The sequence below is a fragment of the Coturnix japonica genome, chromosome 25, assembly GCF_054131305.1.
Source record: "Coturnix japonica strain WE chromosome 25, WE-NBRP24, whole genome shotgun sequence".
NCBI classification, from domain to species: Eukaryota; Metazoa; Chordata; class Aves; order Galliformes; family Phasianidae; genus Coturnix; species Coturnix japonica.
The window spans coordinates 7,746,253-7,771,361 of NC_140687.1; the positions used below are offsets into that span (position 1 = coordinate 7,746,253).

The following is a 25,109-nucleotide window of genomic DNA, read 5'->3' on the forward strand; positions in this document are numbered from 1 at the left end:
CTCAATTTGCCCGCATTCTCCACCAAAATCTGTCACGGTTTGACCTAAAAATCCACCTGCGTCCGTGACAGGGGGCCGTAGGCCCCGGAGGGGCCCTAGGCCGAAAGGAAAAAGTTAATTAGGAAAAGAAAACAGCGGCAACGATCTAAGGAGGCACACTTATTTACTAAATACTATATCGAAATACAGGATAACACAATATAATACAATATAATTGAAAATTGAGCTAACGAATCAAGCGAAATAGGAGAGAGAATGAGTCCCGTAACTGAGAGGCCTACTGTAAATCTAGGCGAACGGCTGAAGGCTCCCACACACTCCCCTGAACGCCAGAACTCGAAAGACGTCAGTCTGTTCTGCGACAGAGTTAATATAGAGTCCAGGTCCCGTGACCTATCGTGTTGTTCTCTGGGAGATGTAGTCTTCTTCTGTAAGTTGCAGATTCAGTAAAATTATTCATGCTTTATATGATGTTATGATGTGGAATACTGATAGCAAAAAATACAAAATTATTAAACCATGACAGAGGCTGAAACAACTGGTAGCTGACACTTAGTTCAACAGCTGAGACTGAGAGGGGACTTAAGACAAAGCACGGCAAGGAGGCAGTCATCTTACCCCAAAAGAGGGAGCAGCCCAAGTGCCCCTCCAGCTCTGCTGCACAGCAGCGGGCTGCACCACAGGACCTGCCCTCGAGCAGGGCTGTTTCTGCAGCTCACACCTGCACAGAGATCCCTTGCAGCTTGACATCAAGACTCCTTCTCAATACAGATCTTCTGTAAGACACCCATGGTTACTTTGGAGCTTTCATGTATTCTCTAAGGTTCTGTCTTAGAGGGACTGTGCACGTATGATTCCTTCCACACAAAGCCTTGACCAAGCTTGGGACTAGGAGAGGATCCAGCCACATCCTAGCTCCTTACCTCTGTGGTCTGAAGACATGAGAAAAAAAGGGGAACTACTCTGAGCCTCGTGACTCAATGGGAGGGCCTCCTGTAGGTGTGTGCGTAACCCTACCCTCCATGCAGTAAATAACCAAGTGTATCCAGCCACCTCCGATCCTGCTGTGTCACTGTTAAATCACTACAGCATATCCCTATTATATCAACAAATATAGTCCTGCTTCTCCCTTAGGAGTGTATGCTGTGTTTGGATCCACTTGTGACCAATGGGCAAAGTCTGCAGGATGGCAAGAAGGGAAACAAACTGATGACAAGAGACATGAAGCACGTCCCAAATTCTTCTGTGAATGTTCTCGTGGCGACTGCTGTAGTTGAGCAGAAAGCAGAGGTCACTGGGGGCAGTAATAGGATGCAAAATGGGAAAGGTGTTATCAGCATCGTGTCGGGTTTGGAAGTGACATATGAAGCAAAAGAGAACTGCACCGGTCCTCCCAGAATCAAAAGCGACTGATATTCCACAATATTTCTGCTGCACTACGAGGTGCAAGTTGTGCAGGTAATGCTTATTCACACAATAAACAAAGACCTCCCCGAGTCGCCTACAATCCTTTAGGCCACACATCCTCCACCTGTAGGGTTTGGCTCCAAACAGATGCAAAACTGCACCCATTGCACTAATTAAAGGCACTGCCTCTACACAGTTAAGGCAAACAGAGGCAGCAGAATGACGGCTTATTGCCTGCCCTAGCTGCAGTTAAGGAAACTGAAGAGTGATACAGAAGGAATGGGAAAGGGGAGTTTTATTGGAGGTCTGAGTGGTGAAGGAAGTTGAGGACATACAACAAGGACAGCCTGTGCCAACTGGGGGATCTTTTGATTGACTGCAAGCACGCCTAAAAGGGACGGCTACCCAGGAAAGAGATGCAGAAATACTGTTAGAAAATGGTATGGCCATCCAACCATCCAGCAGGAGGTGCAGAAAAGCACCTGGTTCATGGAAGAACACCGTGAATGCAGCCCCCAACACTCAAACACAGCAAGCCTGCTGGAGCACCACCTCCACAGATCCGTGAGGGAACACCTGGTGGCAAATGGATTAAATCCTCTGGCAGATGTCCGTACATCCTCTCAGGAGTGGAAGTAGCCCTGGGCTTGCTGAAATCAAGCAAGCCCTCAGAAAAGGGTTGGGAAAAGTACTCTGTAAAGGTGACTGATGTAGTTCTCAAAACCACCTACTGCTGATGTTACCTAAAAGTGGTGATGGCTCACATTCCTCGGGTAAGGAAGTGCAAAACGGCGAGGAGTCAACTGGATGGTTCACACTTCTCAAATAAATAGGATGGCTTACTTAAACACAACAATAAATCAACAAAACATCCAACCACATGGAGATTATTTTTCCATCTCCTGAGAAGAGAGAGTATCTGACAGCACTGCAGCCAAACCAGCCTGTGACGGTCACAGCCACCACCAGCCGATGCTGTGCTGGGAATTTTAACTGAACCGTGAAGGCAACTTATCGAATAGCAGCAGTGCTAAACAGAACAATTAAGGCAATAAACAACCACGTGGTTACAACAGCCTTGTTAAGCAGTTGTTAGAGCACTCCAGGACACCTGCATGATATCAATAAATTCATTCCTCCCTCCCTCTTCAGCCGAGCACGCAGACTGCGCTCACTGCCAGGGGACGCTCTCAGCACCGCGTGCCCTTTGCAGAAGGCACCTGGGCTGTGCTTTACTGACCTGCTGCTGCTCGGCCGTATTCTCAACGCGTGCTCCAGTCAGCCCACAGGCTGCCAGCTTCTCATCGTCTGTTCCAGAGCCCAGTGCCGGACCTGCTGCAGATGCTGAACGTGCTCAGGGCCCGCAGCTGTGTGCTCAAGGCATCTGCAGCTGCCGGGACAGCCTGAACAAAAGCCATGCCAGGGCTTTGCACAACCCCAGCTGAGCCATCAGGCAAGCGCTCAGCAAACAAAAGGTAACGCCATTTCAAGGGTCGCCAGAGGCACGTGTTGCCCGCAGGGTCCCCAAAGAGAAGCTGGGGGCTGCCGGGGAGGAGGAGCAGGGCGAGTGCAAATTTCCACTTGGAGGCTTCACATTAAGACACTCCAAAGGAGGCATCGGGGAGTTTAAAGCTTCCATCAATCCACGCGTGCACAGCTGCAGAGCGAGGCCGTCTCGTGTCTCCCGTGGCCCAGAGGAAGACCTGCAGCCCCAGCTGCGCTGTGTTACAGAGATCCAACCGGGCAGCAGAGCACGCTGACCTCCTCTGCTCCCTTCCTCACTGTCCCAGCTCCCAGCCCGTTCCCGTGCCCCTCGGAGCCCAGCCCGGGCTGCATGAACTGCCGCCCTGGTTGCAGCCCGTCTGGGCCAGCAAACCTGCTGCGCTGAGCGGGAGCTGGAGCCGGGACCAGGGTCCCGCCTGGGGTACGGCAGTGCGGGTTCCGCCCCGTCCGGGGCCGCTCCCCGCTCCTCTCCCGGTGCTGCTGGCAGGGGGCAGGAAGCGTGCGCTCCTCTGCACGAGCCACGAAGGGCACCTACCTTGGGTGCGGAGCAGGCTGCTCCTAGCTCTGGTGCAGGTAGCCGGGCTCCTCGGAGTCGCGTAGAGCAGAGGACGCCGAGTGCCCTCAGCCCGGAGCTGGCCGCAGGACGGCCTTGGTGCACCTCCTGCCACCGCGGTGCTGCCCGGATGGCTTCCAGCCAGGCTCTCGCCTCTTCCGCACAGGCTCAGGAAGGCAGGAATTCCCACAACGATCACGCCCAGAGCTCGTTTTCATGGCACATCTGCCCCCGGGGGATGGCGAAGGGAAGGGGTGCTGGGGAGGAGGGAGGGAGGAATGGGGGCTGTGTTTTGTTACGCTAATGAAGCATCGCTTTCTGCCGGCTCTCTTTGCTTCCTTCGCTGGGGACATTCGCACACCCTTGTCATCAGGCATCCCTCCCTTGCTGTCCTGGCGTTCCTTTCACTCCTCTCCCCCACGAGTATGTCCCAGCAAGAGGCAATCTCCGGTACAGCACCAGAGGACATTCTGTGTTGAACAGAACTCTTGCAATGGAACCGAGCTGTGGGTAGGAGCTTTACCCAGAAGCTGCTGTAAGAATACGACTTTCCCCAGATCCTTGTCTAAGGGTCCTAATAAGTCTTCTGTGCAGCGATACCTTGAGGTTCTGTGTGGGTTTGTGGTCCGTATGGCTGGCCATACCTACCCTTGAGTTGCACCGGGCAGTGTACTTGGGAGTGACCTCACTGGAAGGAAAGCAGTGTGCAAAATGCAATGGGAAATTGCATTTAGGAAAGCAGGATATTGAGGTTCGTTTTCTGGTGGATATGGGTGCTTCTTACTACCCATAGATGGTTTTGTAACAGTAGTAGATGCTACTGCCCAACGGGAAAAGGTTTCCTTTTTTGGATTAATTAAACATAAGCTAAGAAAACAAGCAGGAATACAGAAATTCTTGTACCTGCCGGGTTACTCTGGCAAGAAATTGAATAAAACTGGAGCTAAGAGTGCAACGATATTGACTGATTAAAAACTGTAACTCTGGCTTTAACACAAACTGGGCAAAACAATGTTGTACCCCCAGGAGTTACAGCAATCTCAAATATGATACACTTAGTCGTGTGGGCATCAGGGCCAAAAATGAAGCCCTAAATAGAAGTTAAAAGCAAGAGCTTGCCTAGTCAGGGTAAAGCGGTGCCCTTTGAGGGTATGGGACTGTAGAAGGATAAAAGAAATAATAGGTAACTTTTTGGAGTTTGGATTCCAATTTTGATAGCAAGTGCTGTAGTTTGGTACAAGACTTGAGGGCAAGTACTAGAATAGTTGAATGGATACACTCAGTGGTGACAAATCCATGCACTTTATTAACCAAGTTAAGGAACAAAAAGATTAAGTTTACCTTCTGGATTTGAGGGATGTCTCTTCTGCCTGGTTTGGCCAAAGGAAGCCTAAGGTTATTTGCCTTTGAAAAGGAAAGCCCTGATATGGGGAGAAGAGTCTCAGTTAACCTGGACAGTGTTACCCAGGGTTGTGAGAACAGCTGAATGATGGTCAACTCATGAGCCTGAGATCTGGGATCCTCCATCCTAGGGAGGAACTTTACTGCAGCACGTGGCTGCCACAGCAACAAAAGGACTGTGTACAATAGACTGAGAGTTTGCTGAGTTTCTTGGTTTACAGAAAGCACAAATAACTCAACAGGAAGTGACATATTTGGGAAATGAGATTACAGCTGGACTTTGAACCTTAAGGACTGCCAGGAAAAAAGTCATCTGCCAAACCCCTGAGCTGCAAATTGCCAAGGAAGTGAGTAAGGGATGGCCAGGGTGCCTGAGGGCGGTGGCTGCACTGGTACTTGTGGGAATACAAGAAAAGCTGTTCAGAGCAGCAGCTGTGGAGCAAGATAAACAGCATGAGAACCAAGGACACCTCTGCAAGGAGAAGAAGGGTCTCACAGCTCTGATTGGATACGTGCCTGCATGGACAGTTGAAAAGCGTTCTGTAGAATGCTCTGTTGACATGTAAAGGTGGTTGGGAAAGTTGTAAGGGCGGACGGGAAAGTTAGAAAATAACAACTTGTGAAGGTCTATAAGGGATGTGAGAACTTGTAATAAAGGATTTGGATCGTTCACATCTGAGTCCGTGCCTCAAACGCTGCAAATGTGGTGGTGATAGGTTGATGGTTGGACTTGGTCTTAGAGGTATTTCCAACCATAATGATTTTTTTATTCTATGAGGGTTAAGGACTCCAGGACAGTATCAGTGAATACTTCATTCATGGCTTGAAAGCTGAAGCTTGAAGCTGCTGAGGTTGAATGAGGAAGAGTATGTCCTTTGTTGTGGTTGAAAACCACACAACCTAAGTAAAATGAATTCTTAATGACTGACTGTGCTAGTGAAACATATTGAGTAGCTTGAAGCTTAAGACAAAGGAGTTAATTGCTTTGTTGTATGTGACTATATGAAGGGTTGCTGTAAAGAAGAATTGTAAACTTGTTATATGGCAAACAGGCTATGAACTAGTGGTTGTATCAGTCAGGAAGATTCGTGTTAGTTACTGCCTTTGAGTAGTAAAGCTTGTAGAGCTTGGGAAGAATAGGTTGGAAAAGCTACAGAATTTTCATCAGTAACAGCTTAGACATATATTGGGGTTAGTCTAGTTATGGATTTTATTGCTGTAAGACATGAGGGATGGGCAAAATGACTTGTTCCTAGTCCCTCCCAGTGCTGTTATTCTGTGCTGCTTGTGTGTTTTCAGAAATCTATGTATTACTTACTATTGTGCCTTTGTTCTTTAGTTGTCATTAGTTGTGGCAAGGGTGACAGCCCTTTCTTCACTCTGTTTCCTTACTGTAGAATTAGGAAATTTACAAAGAGGAAAAACGTGAATAGTCAGGAATATTTTGGAAAGTGTTTCCACTGTTAAACACTTCAGAATTTCTCAGAAATTCTGCATCCCAGCTGTAAAGAAAAGGCTTGTGCATAATTTCAAAGGGTTGAGAATACTTAATCCTGAAATTGTTTATTGGTTCTTTACTCTGTTTTGGCCTTGTACTTTGTCTCCAGTAGTATGTAGTTGGCACTCAGAAGTAATTTGATTCAGCTTGTCCTTCTGCACTGTTTGCTTTCTGTTCCGTTGTGCTGCTTTGCCTGTGGAGTCCTCTAGTCTGAGATCTGTTGTCTCACCTTGCCTGAATTCTGCCTCAACTGAATAGACATAGATTCAAAACCTGTGTTGCATTATTTTCTGGTTTCAGAAGTGTCCAGTCTTTTACTAGATAGACTTTCCTGGTTTTGAGTAACTTGCAAAACTGATAGTATTCCTGCCTGCTTCCCAAGAGTCTCTGTTTTTCAGACAAGGTTATGTTAACAAATCCATGAAACCCCAATAGAAATTCTGGGCTCTTTGCTGTGTGTCTACTTGCATCTTCTGCTTTCTGCCCTTGTCTTTGTGATGTCTTCGTTTTGCACATCCTCTTTATTTGTCTTACTTGAGTAAATGAATCCATCTGTCACAATCTTCTCACCTGGATGTCTGAAAGTTCTCTTCCCGGCAGGGGAATTATTTCACTGTTTACCTCTTAACTTTTGTCCTTCCATTTCCTTCTCTGTTCCTTTGGTTTTATTTGCTGCAACGCTTCCTCCTCTTTATTTTCAGGAGTACTTCTAATCTCTTAACATGAACTGTGTGTTCCTGTACTTCAGGTTCTCTTCAAAGATTTTTTCCATATCTCTTCTTTGATTTTGATTAACGTTAACTGTTGAGATTTTTCTGGATGTATTCCCAAGACTCAGTCTGAGGTTTAAAATCCATCCAGTAGTACTACTGAATTCAAGTCTGCAATTCAGAATTGCATCGTTCGTAGAGCAGGGCCTTTTTAGAATTGAATTCAGTGGGATGTGAACAGAAGACTCAGGGCAGCAGGGTCTGTTTTAGTTGGATAAGGTTTTGGTTAACTCTTCTCATTCCTGTAGATATGGATATATCTTGTTTCATCTACATGCAAAACTTTGTAGTGTAATCAGTTACATAAAAATACATTCTCTTCCCTTCCTGTGTTTCTGGAAAATGCTCATGAAGATTTCTGTTTGATTGTTTTCAGAGTTGTGGGTTATACTGCTTTCTTTTAATGGGCTTGCTATGACAAATATAAAGCCTGTTCTTTTCAGCCTTTAGTTTACTAGCTATTTGTGGGAATACAAGAAAAGCTGTTCAGAGCAGCAGCTGTGGAGCAAGATAAACAGCATGGGAACCAAGGACACCTCTGCAAGGAGAAGAAGAGTCTCACAGCTCTGATTGGTTATGTGCCTGCATGGACAGTTGAAAAGTGTTTTGTAGAATGCTTTGTTGACATGTAAGATGTTTGGGAAAGTTGTAAGGGCGGATGGGAAAGTTAGAAAATAACAACTTGTGAAGGTATGTAAGGGATGTGAGAACTTGTAATAAACGATTTGGATCGTTCACATCTGAGTCCGTGCCGAGTCGCTGCAGCTATTAACAACAGAATATTTACAGTGAAAAAGATCTAAGGGGATAAACACATTATATTTTAGCACCTCAACGTTTGCAAAAAATAAATGGACAAAACTGTGGGAATACAAGAAAAGCTGTTCAGAGCAGCAGCTGTGGAGCAAGATAAACAGCATGAGAACCAAGGACACCTCTGCAAGGAGAAGAAGAGTCTCACAGCTCTGATTGGTTATGTGCCTGCATGGACAGTTGAAAAGTGTTCTGTAGAATGCTTTGTTGACATGTAAGATGTTTGGGAAAGTTGTAAGGGCGGATGGGAAAGTTAGAAAATAACAACTTGTGAAGGTATATAAGGGATGTGAGAACTTGTAATAAACGATTTGGATCGTTCACATCTGAGTCCGTGCCGAGTCGCTGCAAATGGCGCCCACAACGTGGAGCAAATCAACCCGCGGCTGAGCGAGCCCGGTCCGGCAGCGTCGCCCGACTGAACTTCGGAGAGACTGTTTCGCGCGCACCCGCACCGTTCTGCAGGACAGAAGGTGAGCAGTCGGGAACTATGGGGAGCTCACTAACGAGGGAGCAACGAGTACATCTCGAAGTATTGCGTTCAGTGTTACTGTATCAGGATGAGACTGTGTCTACTTCAGCATTAGCTACTCTTCTTAAATGGATAAGCAAAAACGTCCCTGAATTTCCAAAAACTGAGTTCTCTCTAGATGGAGAACTTTGGGACAAAATCGGCTCAAAACTCTACGAGGCTTCTCTCGCTAAAGACAGAACGGCTGCTAAGCTGTTGCCCGTTTGGAGCCGGATAATGGAAGGGATTAAGCAATCACGACGGGAAAGAATTTATTCCGACCATTCCCTGCCGCCCTCCGTCCCAACCCCGCCGCTGCCTCTCGCTGCGGGAAGCGGCCCGTGCCCGGATCCGACCGGCGGCTCCGACCCCCCCGCGATTCGGGGAGACGAAAAGCCGCAACCGCCCCCCCTCGCGCTCCCGCTGTTCGCTCCTCCCCCGACGCTCGCCGCGTTGCCGCCCTCTATGGCGCCCCCGCCCTTCGCCCCGCCTACGACGTTCGTCGCTCCGCCCCCCGCTCCGCCCACGACGCTCGCCGCGCCTCCGCCCTCCGCTCCGCCCATGACGTTCTCTGCGCCGCTGCCCTCCGCCTCCCCCACGTCGTGCGCTGCAGCGTCTGTGCAGCCGGAGTGTAACGTGATTAAAGACACGGACGGATCGAAACCAGGGGATCGTTGTGACCCAGGTCCAGTATATCCGGAATGCGAATCGGGCGCATTTCTTCCTGATGATAATTTGAAGGGAGCAGAAACGACAAATTTCCCTACAGCGTACTGTGGTGTCTTAGAGCAGTGCAGAAAAGAAGCAATATTAAGGGGTGATGGTGACACATTGCAAGCCTTTCCTGTGTTGTATCAGCCGAATCAGGTCCCCCGTTGGGAACCCCTGCCTTATGAGGCAGTGAAAGAGCTAAGGAAGTCAGTGAGAACATACGGAGTTCAGTCTACCTTTACATATAATCTTTTGGTTGCAATTGGTGATAGTTATGTTATGACCCCTCATGACTGGAAAAGTGTGTTACGAATGATCCTCTCTCCCATGCAATACACCGTGTTCATGACTGAATACCGGGATCAGGCTGCTGTCCAGGCCTTGAATAATTTGAACAATCTAAATCACATTGGCCTAGAGGAACTCATGGGGGAGGGGGTCCGGGCAACACCTCAGGCACAGGCACAGCTGGACAGGCAATGCCTGGAACAAGTTAAGACTTTGGTGTTGCGTGCTGTCCGTCGGGTTCCTGATATTAATTCACCCGATGCTTCATTTACTTCAATTAGGCAAGAGGCTACTGAGCCTTACATTAAATTTCTTGACCGTTTACAAAATTCATTAGAGAGACAAGTAGAAAATGAAGCTGCCCGAAATGTCTTGCTTAAGCAATTAGCAGTAGAAAACGCAAATGCAGACTGTCGAAAGGTTTTAAAGTCCCTAAGGAATGCAGATCCATCAATTACTGACTTGATTAAAGCCTGTCAAGATGTAGGCACAGAAAGTCATAAAATGGCCCTGCTAGCAGATTCATTGGCCACCCAACTTGATGCAGGGACAGCTCAAAAAGTAAAGTGTTACAATTGTGGAGAACCAGCTCATGTCCAACGGGACTGTAAAAAGCCCAAGCGAGTAAATAAAAATGCTTCTGCTGTTCCAACTCGACCCTGTCCACGGTGCAGGAAGGGGCTACACTGGGCTAGAGACTGCCGATCCAAACTTCCTGTTGCTGCACAGCCCTGCGATCTGCCGGGAAACGGCAAGAGGAGCGCGAGACCGCGCGCTATGACAGCAAATACGGTCCCGACTCAGCCAGACGCTGTCTGGCCAGCTCACTCAGACCAGCCACCGTTGGCAGCGCAGGAGTGGATTTGTCCACTGCCCAGTCAGTGACGCTGACTGATAGCACCGTGACTCTCATTCCAACAGGGGTAATGGGTCCCCTTGGGGACGGGCGTAGCGCCCTCTTGTTAGGACGTTCTTCTGTTACAAGGATGGGACTTTTTGTTTTACCTGGAGTTATAGATGCTGACCATACCGGGGAAATTAAGATAATGGCATGGACACCCTCACCCCCCTGTTTTATTCCAAAAGGCCAAAAAATAGCACAATTAGTCCCTTTTCATTCTATGACCAAACCTGCTATTAGAGATCGAACCGGTGGATTTGGGAGCACAGATAAACCTGTTGTGCTATGGACCACACAACTGTCAAAAGACAAACCATTATTACCATGCTTAGTAAATGGCAGGCAGTTATTAGGACTAGTGGATACTGGAGCTGATGTTACCATCATTAAGTCCAGTGATTGGCCCTCTGAGTGGCCACTAAGAGACCCTAATTCTGCTATTGTGGGGGTTGGGGGCCTACAGCAGCCAAAACAAAGTGCCCGAATTTTATCTTTTGAAGGGCCTGATGGTCGCATTGCTCACGCTGCTCCTTACATTTTACCAATTCCCTGTACTTTGTGGGGTCGTGATCTCTTAAGTCAGTGGGGTATGATTTTGCAGACAAATTTTCAGTAAGGGCCATTGATCGGCAGCAACCTATACCCTTAGCTTGGAAAACAGAACAACCTATTTGGGTAGATCAGTGGCCCTTAAAAAGAGAAAAGTTGCTGCACTTACATGAGTTAGTTCAAGAACAGCTAGCTGCTGGTCACATAGTGCCTACTACCAGCCCTTGGAATAGTCCGGTTTTTGTTATCCTCAAGAAGAGTGGAAAATGGAGACTTTTACAGGACTTGCGTGCTGTCAATGCAGTAATTGAGCCTATGGGAGCGTTGCAGCCTGGCCTTCCTTCACCCTCAATGTTACCTTCGGATTGGCCTATAGCAGTCATTGATTTGAAAGACTGTTTTTTTACCATTCAGCTTCATCCAAAAGATGCACCACGATTTGCTTTCTCAGTGCCCTCTATCAACCTACAAAGCCCTGTTCAGCGGTATCATTGGACAGTGTTACCACAAGGAATGCTTAATAGTCCAACGATATGTCAATTGACTGTAGCAAATGCATTACAACCAGTACGAAAGGCTAGACCTCATGTCCTTATTTATCATTACATGGATGATATTTTAATAGCAGCAGAACAAGAAGAGGGTCTAAAGGGCGCTTTACTGCTCGTCCGGGAGGCAGTCCAATCTATTGGCTTACAAATAGCAGAAGAAAAAGTGCAACTTAGTTCTCCATGGAAATATTTAGGATGGAAAATTGCATCTCACACTATTCAGCCACAAATCCTCAAAATAGTACCTCACGTACGGACATTAAACGATCTGCAAAAGTTATTAGGAACCATCAATTGGTTGCGGCCACTTTTGGGAATTACTACTCAAGAGCTGCATCCTTTATTCAAACTACTGAAAGGAGACCCAGATCTAACTTCTAAAAGACAATTAACACCAGAAGCACAACAATGCTTAGACTCTGTAATAACATCAGTGCAAAATCGATACAGCCATCGTGTTTGTTTATCACTTCCAGTACATCTCATAATAATATCCAACTTCTATCAGCCATATAGCTTGTTATGTCAATGGGATACCTCAAGAAAGGATCCTCTCATTATTCTCGAATGGGTATTTTTACCTCATACATTTTCAAAAACTATTACATCACGAGTGGAAATGTTTGCTATGCTAATACAGAGAGGTCATCATCGTCTACAAATTCTACGAGCTCTTGACCCTGAGTGCATATACGTACCTGCTACTAAAAAAGATTTAGATTGGATGCTTGTGCAGTCACTTCCTTTTCAGACTGCTATGGCAGACTATACCGGACAATTGTCCACTCATCCTCCCAAACATCAGTTACTACATAATTTGGCTGATATCCCCATTGCTACTAATACTTTACTTTCACATGTTCCAATACCTAATGCTGTTACTGTATTTACAGATGGCTCTGGCAAGACACACCAAGCAGTGGTTCTCTGGCGTGCGACTGCTACACAATGGCAGTCAGACGTACATGTTGTTGATGGATCACCTCAAGTTGTAGAACTCGCTGCAGTAGCTCGAGCTTTCCAAATTTTTTCAGACCAAAAGCTTAATATAATAACTGACTCTTTGTATGTTACAGGTATCATTCAGCGGATTGAAGGATCCTTTCTTAAGGAAGTTAATAATCCGGTTTTGTTTGTACAGCTCAAACGAGTCTTGCATTATGTTTCTCACCGTACTCTTCCTTATTTTATTATGCACATTCGATCGCATACTACATTGCCTGGTCCTTTAACTGAGGGCAACCGTAAGGCTGATCAAGCCACAGTCGCTTTTGCTACTCCTCAATTATTTGAGTAAGCACGACTCTCCCATCAATTTTTCCATCAGAACAGGAGAGCCTTACAAAAACAATTCCAACTGACAGTAGATCAAGCCCGTAACATTATTTTAACATGCCCAGACTGCCAGGCAATTGCCCCTTTGCCTCAAACTGGGACAAATCCACGTGGAACAGCCCCTCTTCAACTCTGGCAGACAGATGTCACTCACGTTCCTGAATTCGGCCGTCTAAAATACGTACATGTAACGATAGATACTCATTCTTCTTACATATTTGCCACAGCACATACAGGTGAACGCAGTCGTGACGCCCGTAAACACTGGTTATCTGCTTATGCTGCTATGGGAATCCCTCATACGATAAAAACAGATAATGGGCCCGCTTATACTTCTAAGGCCACTCAAACTTTCCTTCAAGAATGGGGAGTTAGACATATTACAGGCATCCCTCATTCTCCCACTGGACAAGCTATCATTGAGTGTACTCATCAAACACTGAAATCTGTTCTTAATAAACAAAAAAGGGGGAATACGGGAGACACACCACAAGAAAGATTATGTAAGGCTTTGTTTGTGCTGAATTTTTTGAATCGTGATCATACAAATACAACTCGTGTGGATCGTCATTTTGGGGGCTCCCCAGTGCTCAAGGAACGGCCAATGGTTAACATTCGAAATATGGCCACAGGGCACTGGGAAGGTCCCTTACCATTGATAACCTGGGGTCGAGGATATGCTTGTGTTTCTACAAGGACTGGCCCTACATGGCTTCCGGCAAGATATGTTCGGCCTCATCTCAAGGCAGAAAATAACACCCAGCCTTAATAATGATTGTGATTATACGCCTCTTACTTCATTGATATTGCTTTGTAATTTGTTGTATTGCAAATAATAATTTTAGTAATGGTAAGACATAGTAGGTAACTCTTCCACATTACTGGTATAAATTTAAGAATTAGAATTATTAAGCATTATTTAGATTATTGTGTGTCTTTCCTATTTTGGCAGTAGATAGAATATAAGTTAAATAGGATTTGATGTTACCAATGCTGGAAATTATGGGACTAACTCTTCTAGTGTATTAGTAATGTTCAGTTATGATTTTATTAGCCTATCAACTAGCCTCTTCTTAGTTTGTAAAAATAAGACCCTGGAAAAGAATCCTGGACAAACGGATGATTCTTGAACATAACAGTTATTAACTCTTTTTCATCTCACTAATTGGGATTTTCAAAATATGACCATGCATCAATTGAAACAAAGGTGCTTGCAAAAAAAGCTAACCTCGGCAATTTATTCTGTTTTGTAAGCAGGTGTTCCACTTGGGCTCTGTACCACGCACTGGCCATGCGGATGCAGTGTACAAATGGAAAATACCATTCAGACCCTGAGTAGGAAAAGAGCAAGAGAGAATCCGTGGTGGATGAGAAAGGGAAAGTGCACCTTGAAGCAGGGGACGCCCTGCTGGCGCTGCCTATCGCATCCACCGCCAACATAATCCTTCTCTCTCCTTTTCTGCAGTTTTCTGCCTCTCCAGGGACAATAAGTAATAATGTGCTAGCTTAGGGAGTATTTGCTTCATGCTGACGGGATGGTTTAAAATGGATAACACGAAATTGAAGTCTTTTCTAACCTATTTCAAATTTACACAGAATTGGATTCTCAGGGGTTCTTTTCCAGGTTGTAGGAACTTAGGCCGCAGGCAAAATGCGTCTGATATTTTAGTGGATTTAACCATATATTTTGTCATTTGCCTTATCTCCTTTTTCATTTTCAGAATATTGTCAATTGAGGCCTTGATTGAGTTATAATGATTATGTTATTAATATAATTAGTGTTATTATATTATAGTATGGTAGTAGCTTGTCAATAAACAAAAAAGGGGGAATTGTGGGAATACAAGAAAAGCTGTTCAGAGCAGCAGCTGTGGAGCAAGATAAACAGCATGAGAACCAAGGACACCTCTGCAAGGAGAAGAAGAGTCTCACAGCTCTGATTGGTTATGTGCCTGCATGGACAGTTGAAAAGTGTTTTGTAGAATGCTTTGTTGACATGTAAGATGTTTGGGAAAGTTGTAAGGGCGGATGGGAAAGTTAGAAAATAACAACTTGTGAAGGTATATAAGGGATGTGAGAACTTGTAATAAACGATTTGGATCGTTCACATCTGAGTCCGTGCCGAGTCGCTGCACAAAACCACCTCCCTTCCCACTACAGCACTTATCTGGCAGAACTGGTTGGGTTGCTTCTGTTCTCTTAGCTCTTGGGGCTGTTGTTTTGCCACTCATAGAACTGCTTCCCATGAGTTTATGTTGTATTTGCACTGGAGGGGTTGAGAAGCAGCTGAAACTGTCAGCTTCATTCTTGTCCTGCATCCCACTGAATGTGAGCTGTGTATGAACTCAATAAGCAAATACGATTTTTGGTATTGCATTAAGGATATTCGTGTGCTGTGCTCTGGTGGTATGTAACTGTTCAGGCTTTGACATTATTAATGGAAGCATGCCTGACTTCAGCATGTGCAAGGCTTAATCATGAGCATCTAACCCATCTTTTAACAATGAGGCAGAGTTCAAGTAGATTTGCAGGTGATCAGTTGTGCCAGACAAAACTGAATTCCTTCTTTGATAGAAGAACCAATTCCTTTTTTCCTCCAGACAAAGAGAAGAGATGTAGTCCCATATGTCATACTTCACTTGTGCTCTTGAGGCTGTGCCAGACAGTAAACAGCTAATTCATGTAAAAGAGATGATCGTTGCGAGAGTTGGTGTTTACTGAAGGAAACAACTGCTTGTGGTTCTTTTTTTTATTTAGGGCAACCACCTCAAAAGCCAAAAGCAACAACAAAAATTCCTGCAGGAGTGATTGGAACGAGAAATGTTGGCAATAAGGGGATTTTCCAAGGGCTCAAATTGAGGGCTACTCTTGCACTGTTTGCAGTAATGACCTTGGCACCAAAAACTCATTGGGATTTTCTTATGAGAATTTGTGGTGTGTTGTCAGTAGGTGACAACTGAGGAAATGCATGTGCAGCAGAACACATGCGTTTGGGACATGATACAGATACAGAAAAACCAGTGAGACTGGGCATGTCAAGGCCAATAACAACCCTCCTGGGAGACAGTAGAAATCCTTACTGTTGCAGCATGGATAACTGGAGAGAAGTGAACATGAGAGTGGAAGATGTATAGGGAAAGATATTCTGTGGAGAATAAGCTGCAATTAAGGCATTGTACAATGTTCTTCCAGCTGGAATATTACTTGCAGTTCTGGCTACTATATTCAAGAAACATTGATTGAAGCTGCTTGGAATTCAATGAAGGGAATATTATGGGAATAAAGAGCCTGTTATGAAAGGACAGTAGAGAAGTTTTTCAGTCTGTGGATAAGATCTAATGGCTGGATAAAATAAATGTAAATAAATGGAAAAGCTCTTGCCTCTTAAGGTGGGATCCTGGAAGAGACTCTGTGGTCATTTGTCCAGTGTGTTTTCCCCCAACTCTTTCTGTACAGGGAGTGATATTGTTTAAACCTACCTTTATAAATGAATCAGTTGGGTATCTTACATGAGTTATTGCCTTTGTTTATAAACAGTATTGGACAGTATTGATTTATGTAATTGGAAATGAAAGATCATCGTTATGAAGATTTTGTTTGGGACCTGAGCAAGGTCAGTTGAGCTCCCAACACGCTGTGGAAGAAAACTTGTTTTTATTCTTGTGAATTATTTTTTTAATCTCTAATGTTGTTCTGGGAACACTGTTACATCCCTAAAAGGCAGCAGCATATTTAAATTATCCCAGTAATGAATAATAATATACAGTAAGGAATAATAATAGTTGCATTATAAGTGTTAAAATTTTCACTGATAGTTTAAAAAAAGGAAATGCTATTTGTCAGATGTCAAAAACAGGATAATTTACCAAATGCAGAAATTTAGGATTTAGTGAAATTAATTCAGGTGTAAGAATATTGGTGGCCTGTATTTGACTCCTGCATAGTTTGCAAGGTTCTTGCACATAAAACCTAGTTTTGTGGTATTTTTGCTTCTAATTCTACCCTCTTGTTAGCAATTTGTGGGTCAGGCTGGGTCACATCACACTTCATTTCAGTTTTCAGTTTCTTCTTACTTCATCTACTTTTATTCCTCCATCATACAGGTAGTTAGGGCAGTCGATATATGAATCATTGTGGAGATGACTGTTCCTGTAACATTTGAAAGAAAAAATTGTTTTTTGATCAAGCGTTCCCAGTAAAAGATAAATAATTCTATGTGAACCAAAAAACTCTGAGTAACTAGTGAAATAAGTTGACCTTTTTCTTTCCAGTTTTGCAGGTAGGAAGACAAACCTGATGAACTGAATGAGTTTTCTGTTTAGCTGCTGTGTCTGAAATAAAACTAGTTCATAGACTGCATGCAATTTCAGTTATTCATTGGTGGGGTATTTCTTGTTTTGCTTGTAGTTGCCTTGTGGTCACCGGTGTGAAGAGATTTGCCATTCAGGTGATTGTCCTCTGAACTGCAGCCAGAAGGTTAAACTCAAGTGTCCTTGTAAGCGACTGAAAAAGGTAAGTTTTGAAGTTGCAGTTCTGAGAGTGACACATTTTCTTTGTATGTTCCTAGGCTTGTGTACATGGATTGTCTCTGGTCAAGACTGGAATAGAATCAGTTACTTGAGCAGAGCAGCAACAGCAGCTGAAAGCCTGGGTGGAACAATCAAAATATTCACTAAGGAACATAAAATTCATTGTAGAAAATGTTAGCTCCCAGATTTGCAATACCTTTATCTTCAAGCACACTTCAATTTTTGTAGTTCCATTAGGAAAATAATCAGATGATCTGGAGTGATTTAAGAAGTCAAAGCACATTTTCCTCATTAGGAACTGAGAAGTTTATGATTACATAGATTGGAACAGTCACAGATGTTTTGAATTCCTAATTGATGGTTATCTGAGGCCCTTAAAGCAAACAGAGGCATCAGCATCCTTAGCTTTCAGCAGAGATAAAGGACAAAGCTTATAGCTATCAAGTATGATGAGGGGAAAACCAGAGGCTGCTGTGACCTCTTGACAAGTGTTAACTTAATGAAAAATTCACTATCTGGCTTGAACAAAGCATGCTTAAATTATTTTCAAGACCCGGTTAACTTCTGAGCTTTCCACACAGATGCAGTTTCCCCAGAGTTCTTAGCTTCTCCAAGAAATGTCTTCAGAAATCTCAGATCTTGCAGGGCGCATGTTCAAGAGAAAGGATGGTAATGCCCAGAGTACGTGCTTCAAATTGAGCAGTCTCTGCTTATAAATAACTAGCTTTTCTTTATTTGTAAGTTGAAATGTTGACTTCTGCTGAGGATAAATTATTTAGTTGTGACTAAGTGCTCTTACTAGTTTCAGTTTTTCTTACTCTACTGTGTTCAGTAAAATCAATAATATCATTGGTTGCGTGTATACTTCTGCTTCTTGTTCCTTAAGTTATAGGTTTACAGTTGGACTTGATGATCTTTGAGGTCTTGTTTCTTATGCCAGACTTAATTGAATAAGGAAGATGGGTATTTCCATGATAGCTCTGTTACATCTAGTTGTTGCTGTCCCTAATTTTCATACTGTTTTTGGAAAACTGAAATGTGTTATCATCTTCTGCTGAGTTCTGATGCTGTATAGCTATTTCAGACCAGTTCAGATTTTATTGTCCCAGAGTGCCGGGATGTCTTCAGTGATTATGTGGATGTCCAACTGAAATGTGGTAGCAAGAAGCAATGAAATTAATGTTTAGGATGCTCACTTTTCACTTCTACAGTGGCCTGAAATGGAACATTCCAGATCTGCTATTCTGAAAGTTTTATGGTCCTTAAATATGATGACGGTTACTTTTTTTCCCCCCCTCAATCTTGTAAATTTGATTTTAATAAGGTGGAAAGGTTGTTATGAGTTAATTATATAATTAATAAAAATTAATTCTTATATGATGACAGCCCACTTATTTAAATAGCCATGAAGTGATCCTTCTGATTCCTAGTGAAATGGTGTCTCCCTTCAGAAAGTGAAGAAAACACTATCCCCACCTTAAATATCATCTCACTGTTTCCAGGTCAAGCCCCAAATCCATGCTCTCTTTTGTACAGAGAGCTACAGTGTAGAGGGTAAATGATGGTACAACCAATAAGCCATTGATAATTGGACTGTGTATTAGTTGCAGCTAATCTGACTGCAGAAATATGTCTCGTTTCTGTAGTGTGAAAGATGATGTCTTTTAACGTTTGCTTTATGCATCTGCCCTTGTCTGAGATCGTAATTAGGATATCTTTGATTCCAGAAGGTCCTTATGCATATTTGCTTGGAGCTGCATTCTTACAGCAGATAGTGTACTTCTTTCTTAGCTTGGATAGGATAGTGTACCTGTATATTTAGTCTTCTGTGCCTGCAGCCTGTGATCTTGAAGATAAGGAGAAACAGAATTGAGTACCTAATATTTGCAGTTGAATTCTCCTCTACCAGTCTTCTGTCTGTGTATACTACTGGTGAAGTTGGGAGCTGACAGGACACGTATTCCAAGCTGCTCTGTAAATATGCCTCATCTGAACCATCACAATTAATATCAAATGTAGGAGCTCATAATTTGAGTGCAAAACAGGAGGATTTTTTCTTCCTTTTCTGGTGTTGAAGTTAACTGTTGCATCATGAGGCTATGCATGTAAACATGCAAGGTCGTATAAACCACTTGAATTTGTAACCCACAACTTGTAGTGGACCATATTCTTAACCATCTAGGCAGGTGGTTTATCTTAGTGTGCTGGAATTGCTCTGAAGAAGTTAGTTTTTGGATTTTGCTGTATGCTATGAAAATTGTTCTGCATATTGTCAGAAAGCATGAAAACCAGAATAGCTTCTGGCTATGTTACTGTGCTTTCCTGACAAAATTCTTCATAGGCTAGTAGTATAGATTATAAGATTATAACTTTCTCTCTGTGCTGGTATTCTGTTTTGGTTTTGTTGGTGGTTTTTTTTGGTTTTTTTTTTTTTCTGTTGTTGTTGTTTGTTTGTTTGTTTGTTTGTTTTGGCCTTCAATGTAAGGGGGAGGAAGGAGAAGGAAGTAGGGGAGATCTTCCCATGACCAGACCTTGCCCTGTAGTTTCAGCCAGTTTAGAGAATTGATACGAAGTTTCAGAAGAGTTACTTATTAGTTACTTTGCATGGTATCTTTTGTAACAGAGTTCACAAGGCTATATTGCTTTGTCTTAAATAAATAAGTGAAAAAAAAGACAAGAAAAATTAAACTGAACCACTTGATTTATTCTTGATTCATTTTAGCTTATCAGAAAGAAGGAAAATAGAAAAGGATGCTTGAATACAGTTACAGTTTCAAATAATATTTATTTATTAGCTTCATTCTGTAAATATACCGAATAAAATTGTTTTACAATTTTCCCAACAAAATGAACGTTATAATTAAATTTTTATATAGGGAAATGAATTACAAACAATTCAATTTATACTTAACAGGAAGTACAGTGCAGCAAGATACAAGAAGGCCAAGTTTCACTGGAGTGTGATGTGTTATGCAAGGAAATGAAACGGAAGGCGTCTGAGGTGGTGTATCCATTTTAGTTATGTTGTCTTCATTGCCTTGAGAAAAGTTGGAAAAAACAGGCAGATCGTTATTTTTTCAAGACAGTAATAGCAAGAAATGCAGTGTAACTCAGCGTACAGTTTAATTGCACATTTAATTTTTGGACTATTGAATCTGGCTTATTGCTGAGAATTGCACTACTTGTAGATAGTGTCAACTCACTTGATGAAACACTGTGTTAAGGTAATGCTCTATTACCTCTTTATTTTTAATGTACATTGGAACTGGAGATTTCCTCTTCTGCCAAGAAGTGCTAATCAATGATAATAAAATCATTACTGCTAGTGAGAGCTATAGAAGCACTTCATTTTGGCCTTACTTTTACTTTGAAGGTTAGCAAAGTGTTATCTTGTGTGTTCCTGTCACACAGTATTAGGTGACTGCCACAATTACAGAGAGCTTTCAGCAACTGCATGTGCTTTTCAGCCCATTGTAAACATGGATGCTCTCCAATAATTTTGTTTGAAGTAAAGAAACTGCTGCACAATCTCACCTAAAGAAACAGAATATCCACATTGTTTTTCTAGGCCTTTTATGGAAACATGAGGAAGTGGTGCATGAGCTGGTTAACTTTTATCAACTTAGTAGTATATGTAATATACTGATATATATAATTTAAATATTCAACCCAAAACTTCATTCTGTAAAAGCTACATCTGTCTGTTTCTGCTCAGAATTTCAGGATTGTCAGGCAAGTTCTAAGACGTACTCTGTAAATCAAATTCTACACCTTTGCAATCAGCTTGAACACCAAGACTCTTGGAATATACTTCTAGAAAAACCAGCAGTAACAAATCATTCTAGTGAAGTGTGGAAGTGAGTTTATTGGGCGTGGAGTGCATTGAAGGGGGGTGAATTCATAGAAGTCTGCATCAACAAAGGAGCACATTTCAGTGGGGTGCAGCATCAGCTGCAGTTTCACTTCAGCAGATAATATTTCCTATTTTTTATCTGTACCATTGAATTCAACTGGGAAAATATTCTAATGCATCAAGCAAATGACTACAGGTTCCTGTGAGCATAGGAAGTTCCGCACAAACGTGTGCAGGAATCTTACACAAATATGACAACAGCAGCGTACAAAAGAATCTACATTCTTTGTTCACGGGCTGATTTCTCTTTTGGAACTGATGTTCTGCCATTAGATGACAGTGAAATACCAGGAGGGATAGGGCTGCAGTTTTTGCAAACCAAACTTTCCTATTTCAGGTATTCATGACTAAAAAGACCTTTGTGTGTTTTTCTGATGAGACACTCTGACATTATCTAGGTGAAATGAAATTGTTAGTGATATTTCATATATGGTTTAACAATTTAAAAAAAAAATAATCTGAAAATCCACAAATGTAACTGCTTGCACAGAGCACGCTCTTTGAGCTGCGGTGTTCTTAAGCACGAGCTGGTGTGCCTTCTGCTTAGTCTTCAACAGCTCTTAAGTTTGTAGGAACAAATTCCATATGTGCATACCTTACTTAGTTAATTACCATTTTTACTGTGCAAAATGTGATACATAAATATATATATATACATATATAGACTGGTTATTGAGATCAAGATGGTTTTTAACTTCAAGTTGTCAATCATATCGTTACATCTTAGGGCATTCTATTACTCTGAGATCTAATTTTACTAAGGTAGTGTTAAGTGGCTGCAGAGTTGGAGGTCCAAGAAACATGTACAAGCAGCAGATACGCATACACTGACCCAGCACACTGGTACTGCCGTCACTGTAGTGATGCCTGACTGAGGGAATTTCAGAGATAGAGCTGGTGTCTTAATGTTTGATGGCTTTGCTGCATCTATATGCCTTTTTGTGTAATGAAAAATACTATTTGGCACTTTCACTGTCTTCAGGATTTTGTGTCCCGTCAATCACCTGCTTTTTACCTGATGAATCCAAGTTAAACATCTCTTAGCAGCTTCCCCTGGGAAACCGACTTTAAGGGCAGGGGTATTGAACAGAGCTGGCAGCTCTTTAAGGACACCCTTCTGAAAGCACAGTGGCTCTCCATCCCCCTGCAGAAGAAGTCAAGCAGGGAAGGCAGGCAGCTATCATGGATGTGCAAGGACCTGCAGCTTAAACTTGAGGGAAAAGAGGGAAATGTTCAGAAAGTGGAAGCAGTGTTGTATAGCCTGGGAGGAATACAGAGCTGTTGTCCATGTGTGAAGAGACAGGATTAGGAAAGTCAAGGCACAGATGGAGCTGAACTTGGCAAGGGGAGTGAAAGATAACAAGAAGGGCTTCTGCAGGTACATAGGCTGTTCAGTGGATTAGGAATCGGTTGGCTGGATGCAGCCAAAAAATTATGATCAACGGTTCTGTGTCTGGGTGGAGGCTGGTCGCAAGTGGTGTCCCTTAGGGGTTGGTCTTGAGACAGGTGCTCTTCAACATCTTCATCAATGACAGACAGTGGCATCGAGTGCACCCTCAGCAAGTTTGCAGATGTCACCAAACTGAGTGGTGCTGTCGATACATTGGAAGGAAGGGAAGCCATCCAGAGGGACCTGGACAGGCTGGAGAAGTGGGCCCATGGAAACCTAATGAGGTTCAATAAGGCCAAGTACAGGGTGCTGCACTCGGGTTGGGGCGATCCCAGATATTTGTACAAACTGGGGGAAGATCTCCTTGAGAGATGACCTGTGGAGAGGGACTTGGGGGTCCTGGTGAACAAGAAGCTGGACATGAGCCAGCAGTGTGTGCTTGCAGCACAGAAGGCCAACTGTGTTCTGGGCTGCATTTAAAAAGGGGTGGCCAGCAAGGAGAGCGAGATGCCCTCTACTTGGCTCTTGTGAGGCCCCATCTGGAGTACTGCATCCAGGCCTGGGGCCACCAGCACAAGAAGGGGGGGTTAGGATAGATATTAGAAGGAAGTTTTTTACACAGAGGGTGCTGATGTGCTGGAACAGGTTGCCCAGAGAGGTTGTGGCTGTTCCATTCCTGGAGGCATTCAAGGCCAGGCTGGATGTGGCTCTGGGCAGCCTGGTCTGGTGGTTGGCGACCCCGCATACAGCAGTGGAGTTGAAACTCCATGGTCATTGTGGTCCTTTTCAACCCAGGCCATTCTGTGATTCAGGAGCCAGTCCATCCCATTGTTCTTTATGTATGTTAGGTGTTGCATTCTTTTGTTATTGTAGGATGAAAATAATGCAGGAACTGTGATTCAGATGCATTGTATGTTTATGTTTTAATATTTTCTGTGCCATTCTTTTTCCTTTAAGTTTCTGGCATTTAATTCGCTGTCTTGAATGCTATGTAACAGTTCTGTAGAGTGATCAGTTGTAGTTCCAGGTTTTATTTTTCATAAAACTTTCTGATGGTGAAGCAAATGTAATTGCATTGACAGTTTCCATTACAACAAGAGCAGTAGAACAACATGAGTATGCATTATCGATTATGTCATTTGGTACAAAAGTGGAGATTTCCTTTTGCTCTAGCAGTCAGGGCATATTTAACTACTTGGAATGAAGTGTGTGAGTGTAAATTACATACATATATAAGGATTTACCCATCAGTGTACAGTGTGCTGAATTGAGGACTGAGTTACTGAAAGCTCAGAGTGACTTTATTAAGGAATTTTCCCTAGTATTAATGAATAATATATATATATATATATATATATATATATATATATATATATATTTATATTTTCCCCAGGTTTTATATTTGTCATTTGAATTTTCCAGTTAGTCAGATGTTTAGTTTTATAACATGGTAGCGTCTCTAATGTTCCGTGTTTTTCAAACATGAATTGATAGAGGTTTTTCACAGAATGTTTTAGAATCTGAGTAAGCTCATAGCTCACTTGGTGAAGGTTTTGCTCGCTTTTCTGAGAACTGTTCTATAAATTATGGCTCTGTAAGATAATAGTTTTACCTGCTTTTACAACAGTTACTTATCACTTTGTATGTCTGGACAGATAAAAGAGGCAGAAGCCAAAGCTGTTATTGAAGAGGAGAAACGAAGACAACAGGTATCAAACTTAATTCTTCTTCCCCCCCAACCTCGTTGTGTTAATAAATCACTTGATGCACGTGCAGCCCAATCTGTATACTTTGTACAGTGTTTTTCCCATTTACTGCTTTCAGCTGTTATGTTGTCTTTAGGTATGTGCCATGAGTGATCTACAGTGGTTAAAAGCAAGTATATTTTCTCTTAACAGTTCTCACATCTGTGGGCAAAATGGTAATCATTTGATGTCGCATTAGAATAACTGTATAATGTATACATATATTTAAATACAAAATACTTCTGATTTTTATCCATCATTTTATAATTCCTTAAATTCACAGAATTACTAAGTAGCCTCTGTAAGGTTGAATTACTGAGTGAAACTTCTTACTTACTCCCCTTCGTGAGAGTGAAGAAACCTAAATTGGTCTCTGTCCTTCAGGGTCTGGTGGGAGTGGGGAATTTTTTTGTAATTGCTGGCTCTGGTGAATGTGTGTTGTCAGCACTGTAATCCAAGAAGCTTCTGTGCCAGCTGCCTGGAAATACTATCACTAATCTTGTTTCAGAAATTAACCGTAAGCTTGGTTGCTGGTGACAGCTAACTCAGGTTTATCATCAGGGCGCTGCAGCCTCAATGCACTCCTTCCAACAGGCTTGTATGCCTGAGACAGAGCACAGACCCCCCCGGTTGTACACCCCCCATCGGACCCCCCCCCCACATTAGATCCCCCCCCATTGTATCCCCCCCCCCCATTGAATCCCCCCGCCCTCCATTGGATCCCCCCGTTGTACCCCCCCC

General features: G+C 43.1%; 1 protein-coding gene and 1 long non-coding RNA gene across 2 annotated transcripts; one reads left to right on the forward strand and one right to left on the reverse strand.

The window, feature by feature from the left end:
• Positions 1-7,994: 7,994 nt before the first annotated feature.
• LOC146756897 (uncharacterized) lies at positions 7,995-17,304 on the forward strand. The gene is made up of 2 exons (XM_085523844.1): positions 7,995-9,141; positions 17,199-17,304. The coding sequence occupies exons 1-2, from the start codon at positions 8,436-8,438 to the stop codon at positions 17,219-17,221; spliced, it is 729 nt and encodes a 242-aa protein (XP_085379970.1). The 5' UTR covers positions 7,995-8,435; the 3' UTR covers positions 17,222-17,304.
• Positions 17,305-20,085: 2,781 nt separating this feature from the next.
• Positions 20,086-24,998, reverse strand: LOC146756898 (uncharacterized). The gene is made up of 2 exons (XR_014937182.1): positions 24,706-24,998; positions 20,086-20,357 (listed from the first exon to the last, which is right to left on the reverse strand). It is a non-coding gene; the product is annotated as an uncharacterized LOC146756898 (long non-coding RNA).
• Between the last annotated feature and the right edge of the window lie 111 nt (positions 24,999-25,109).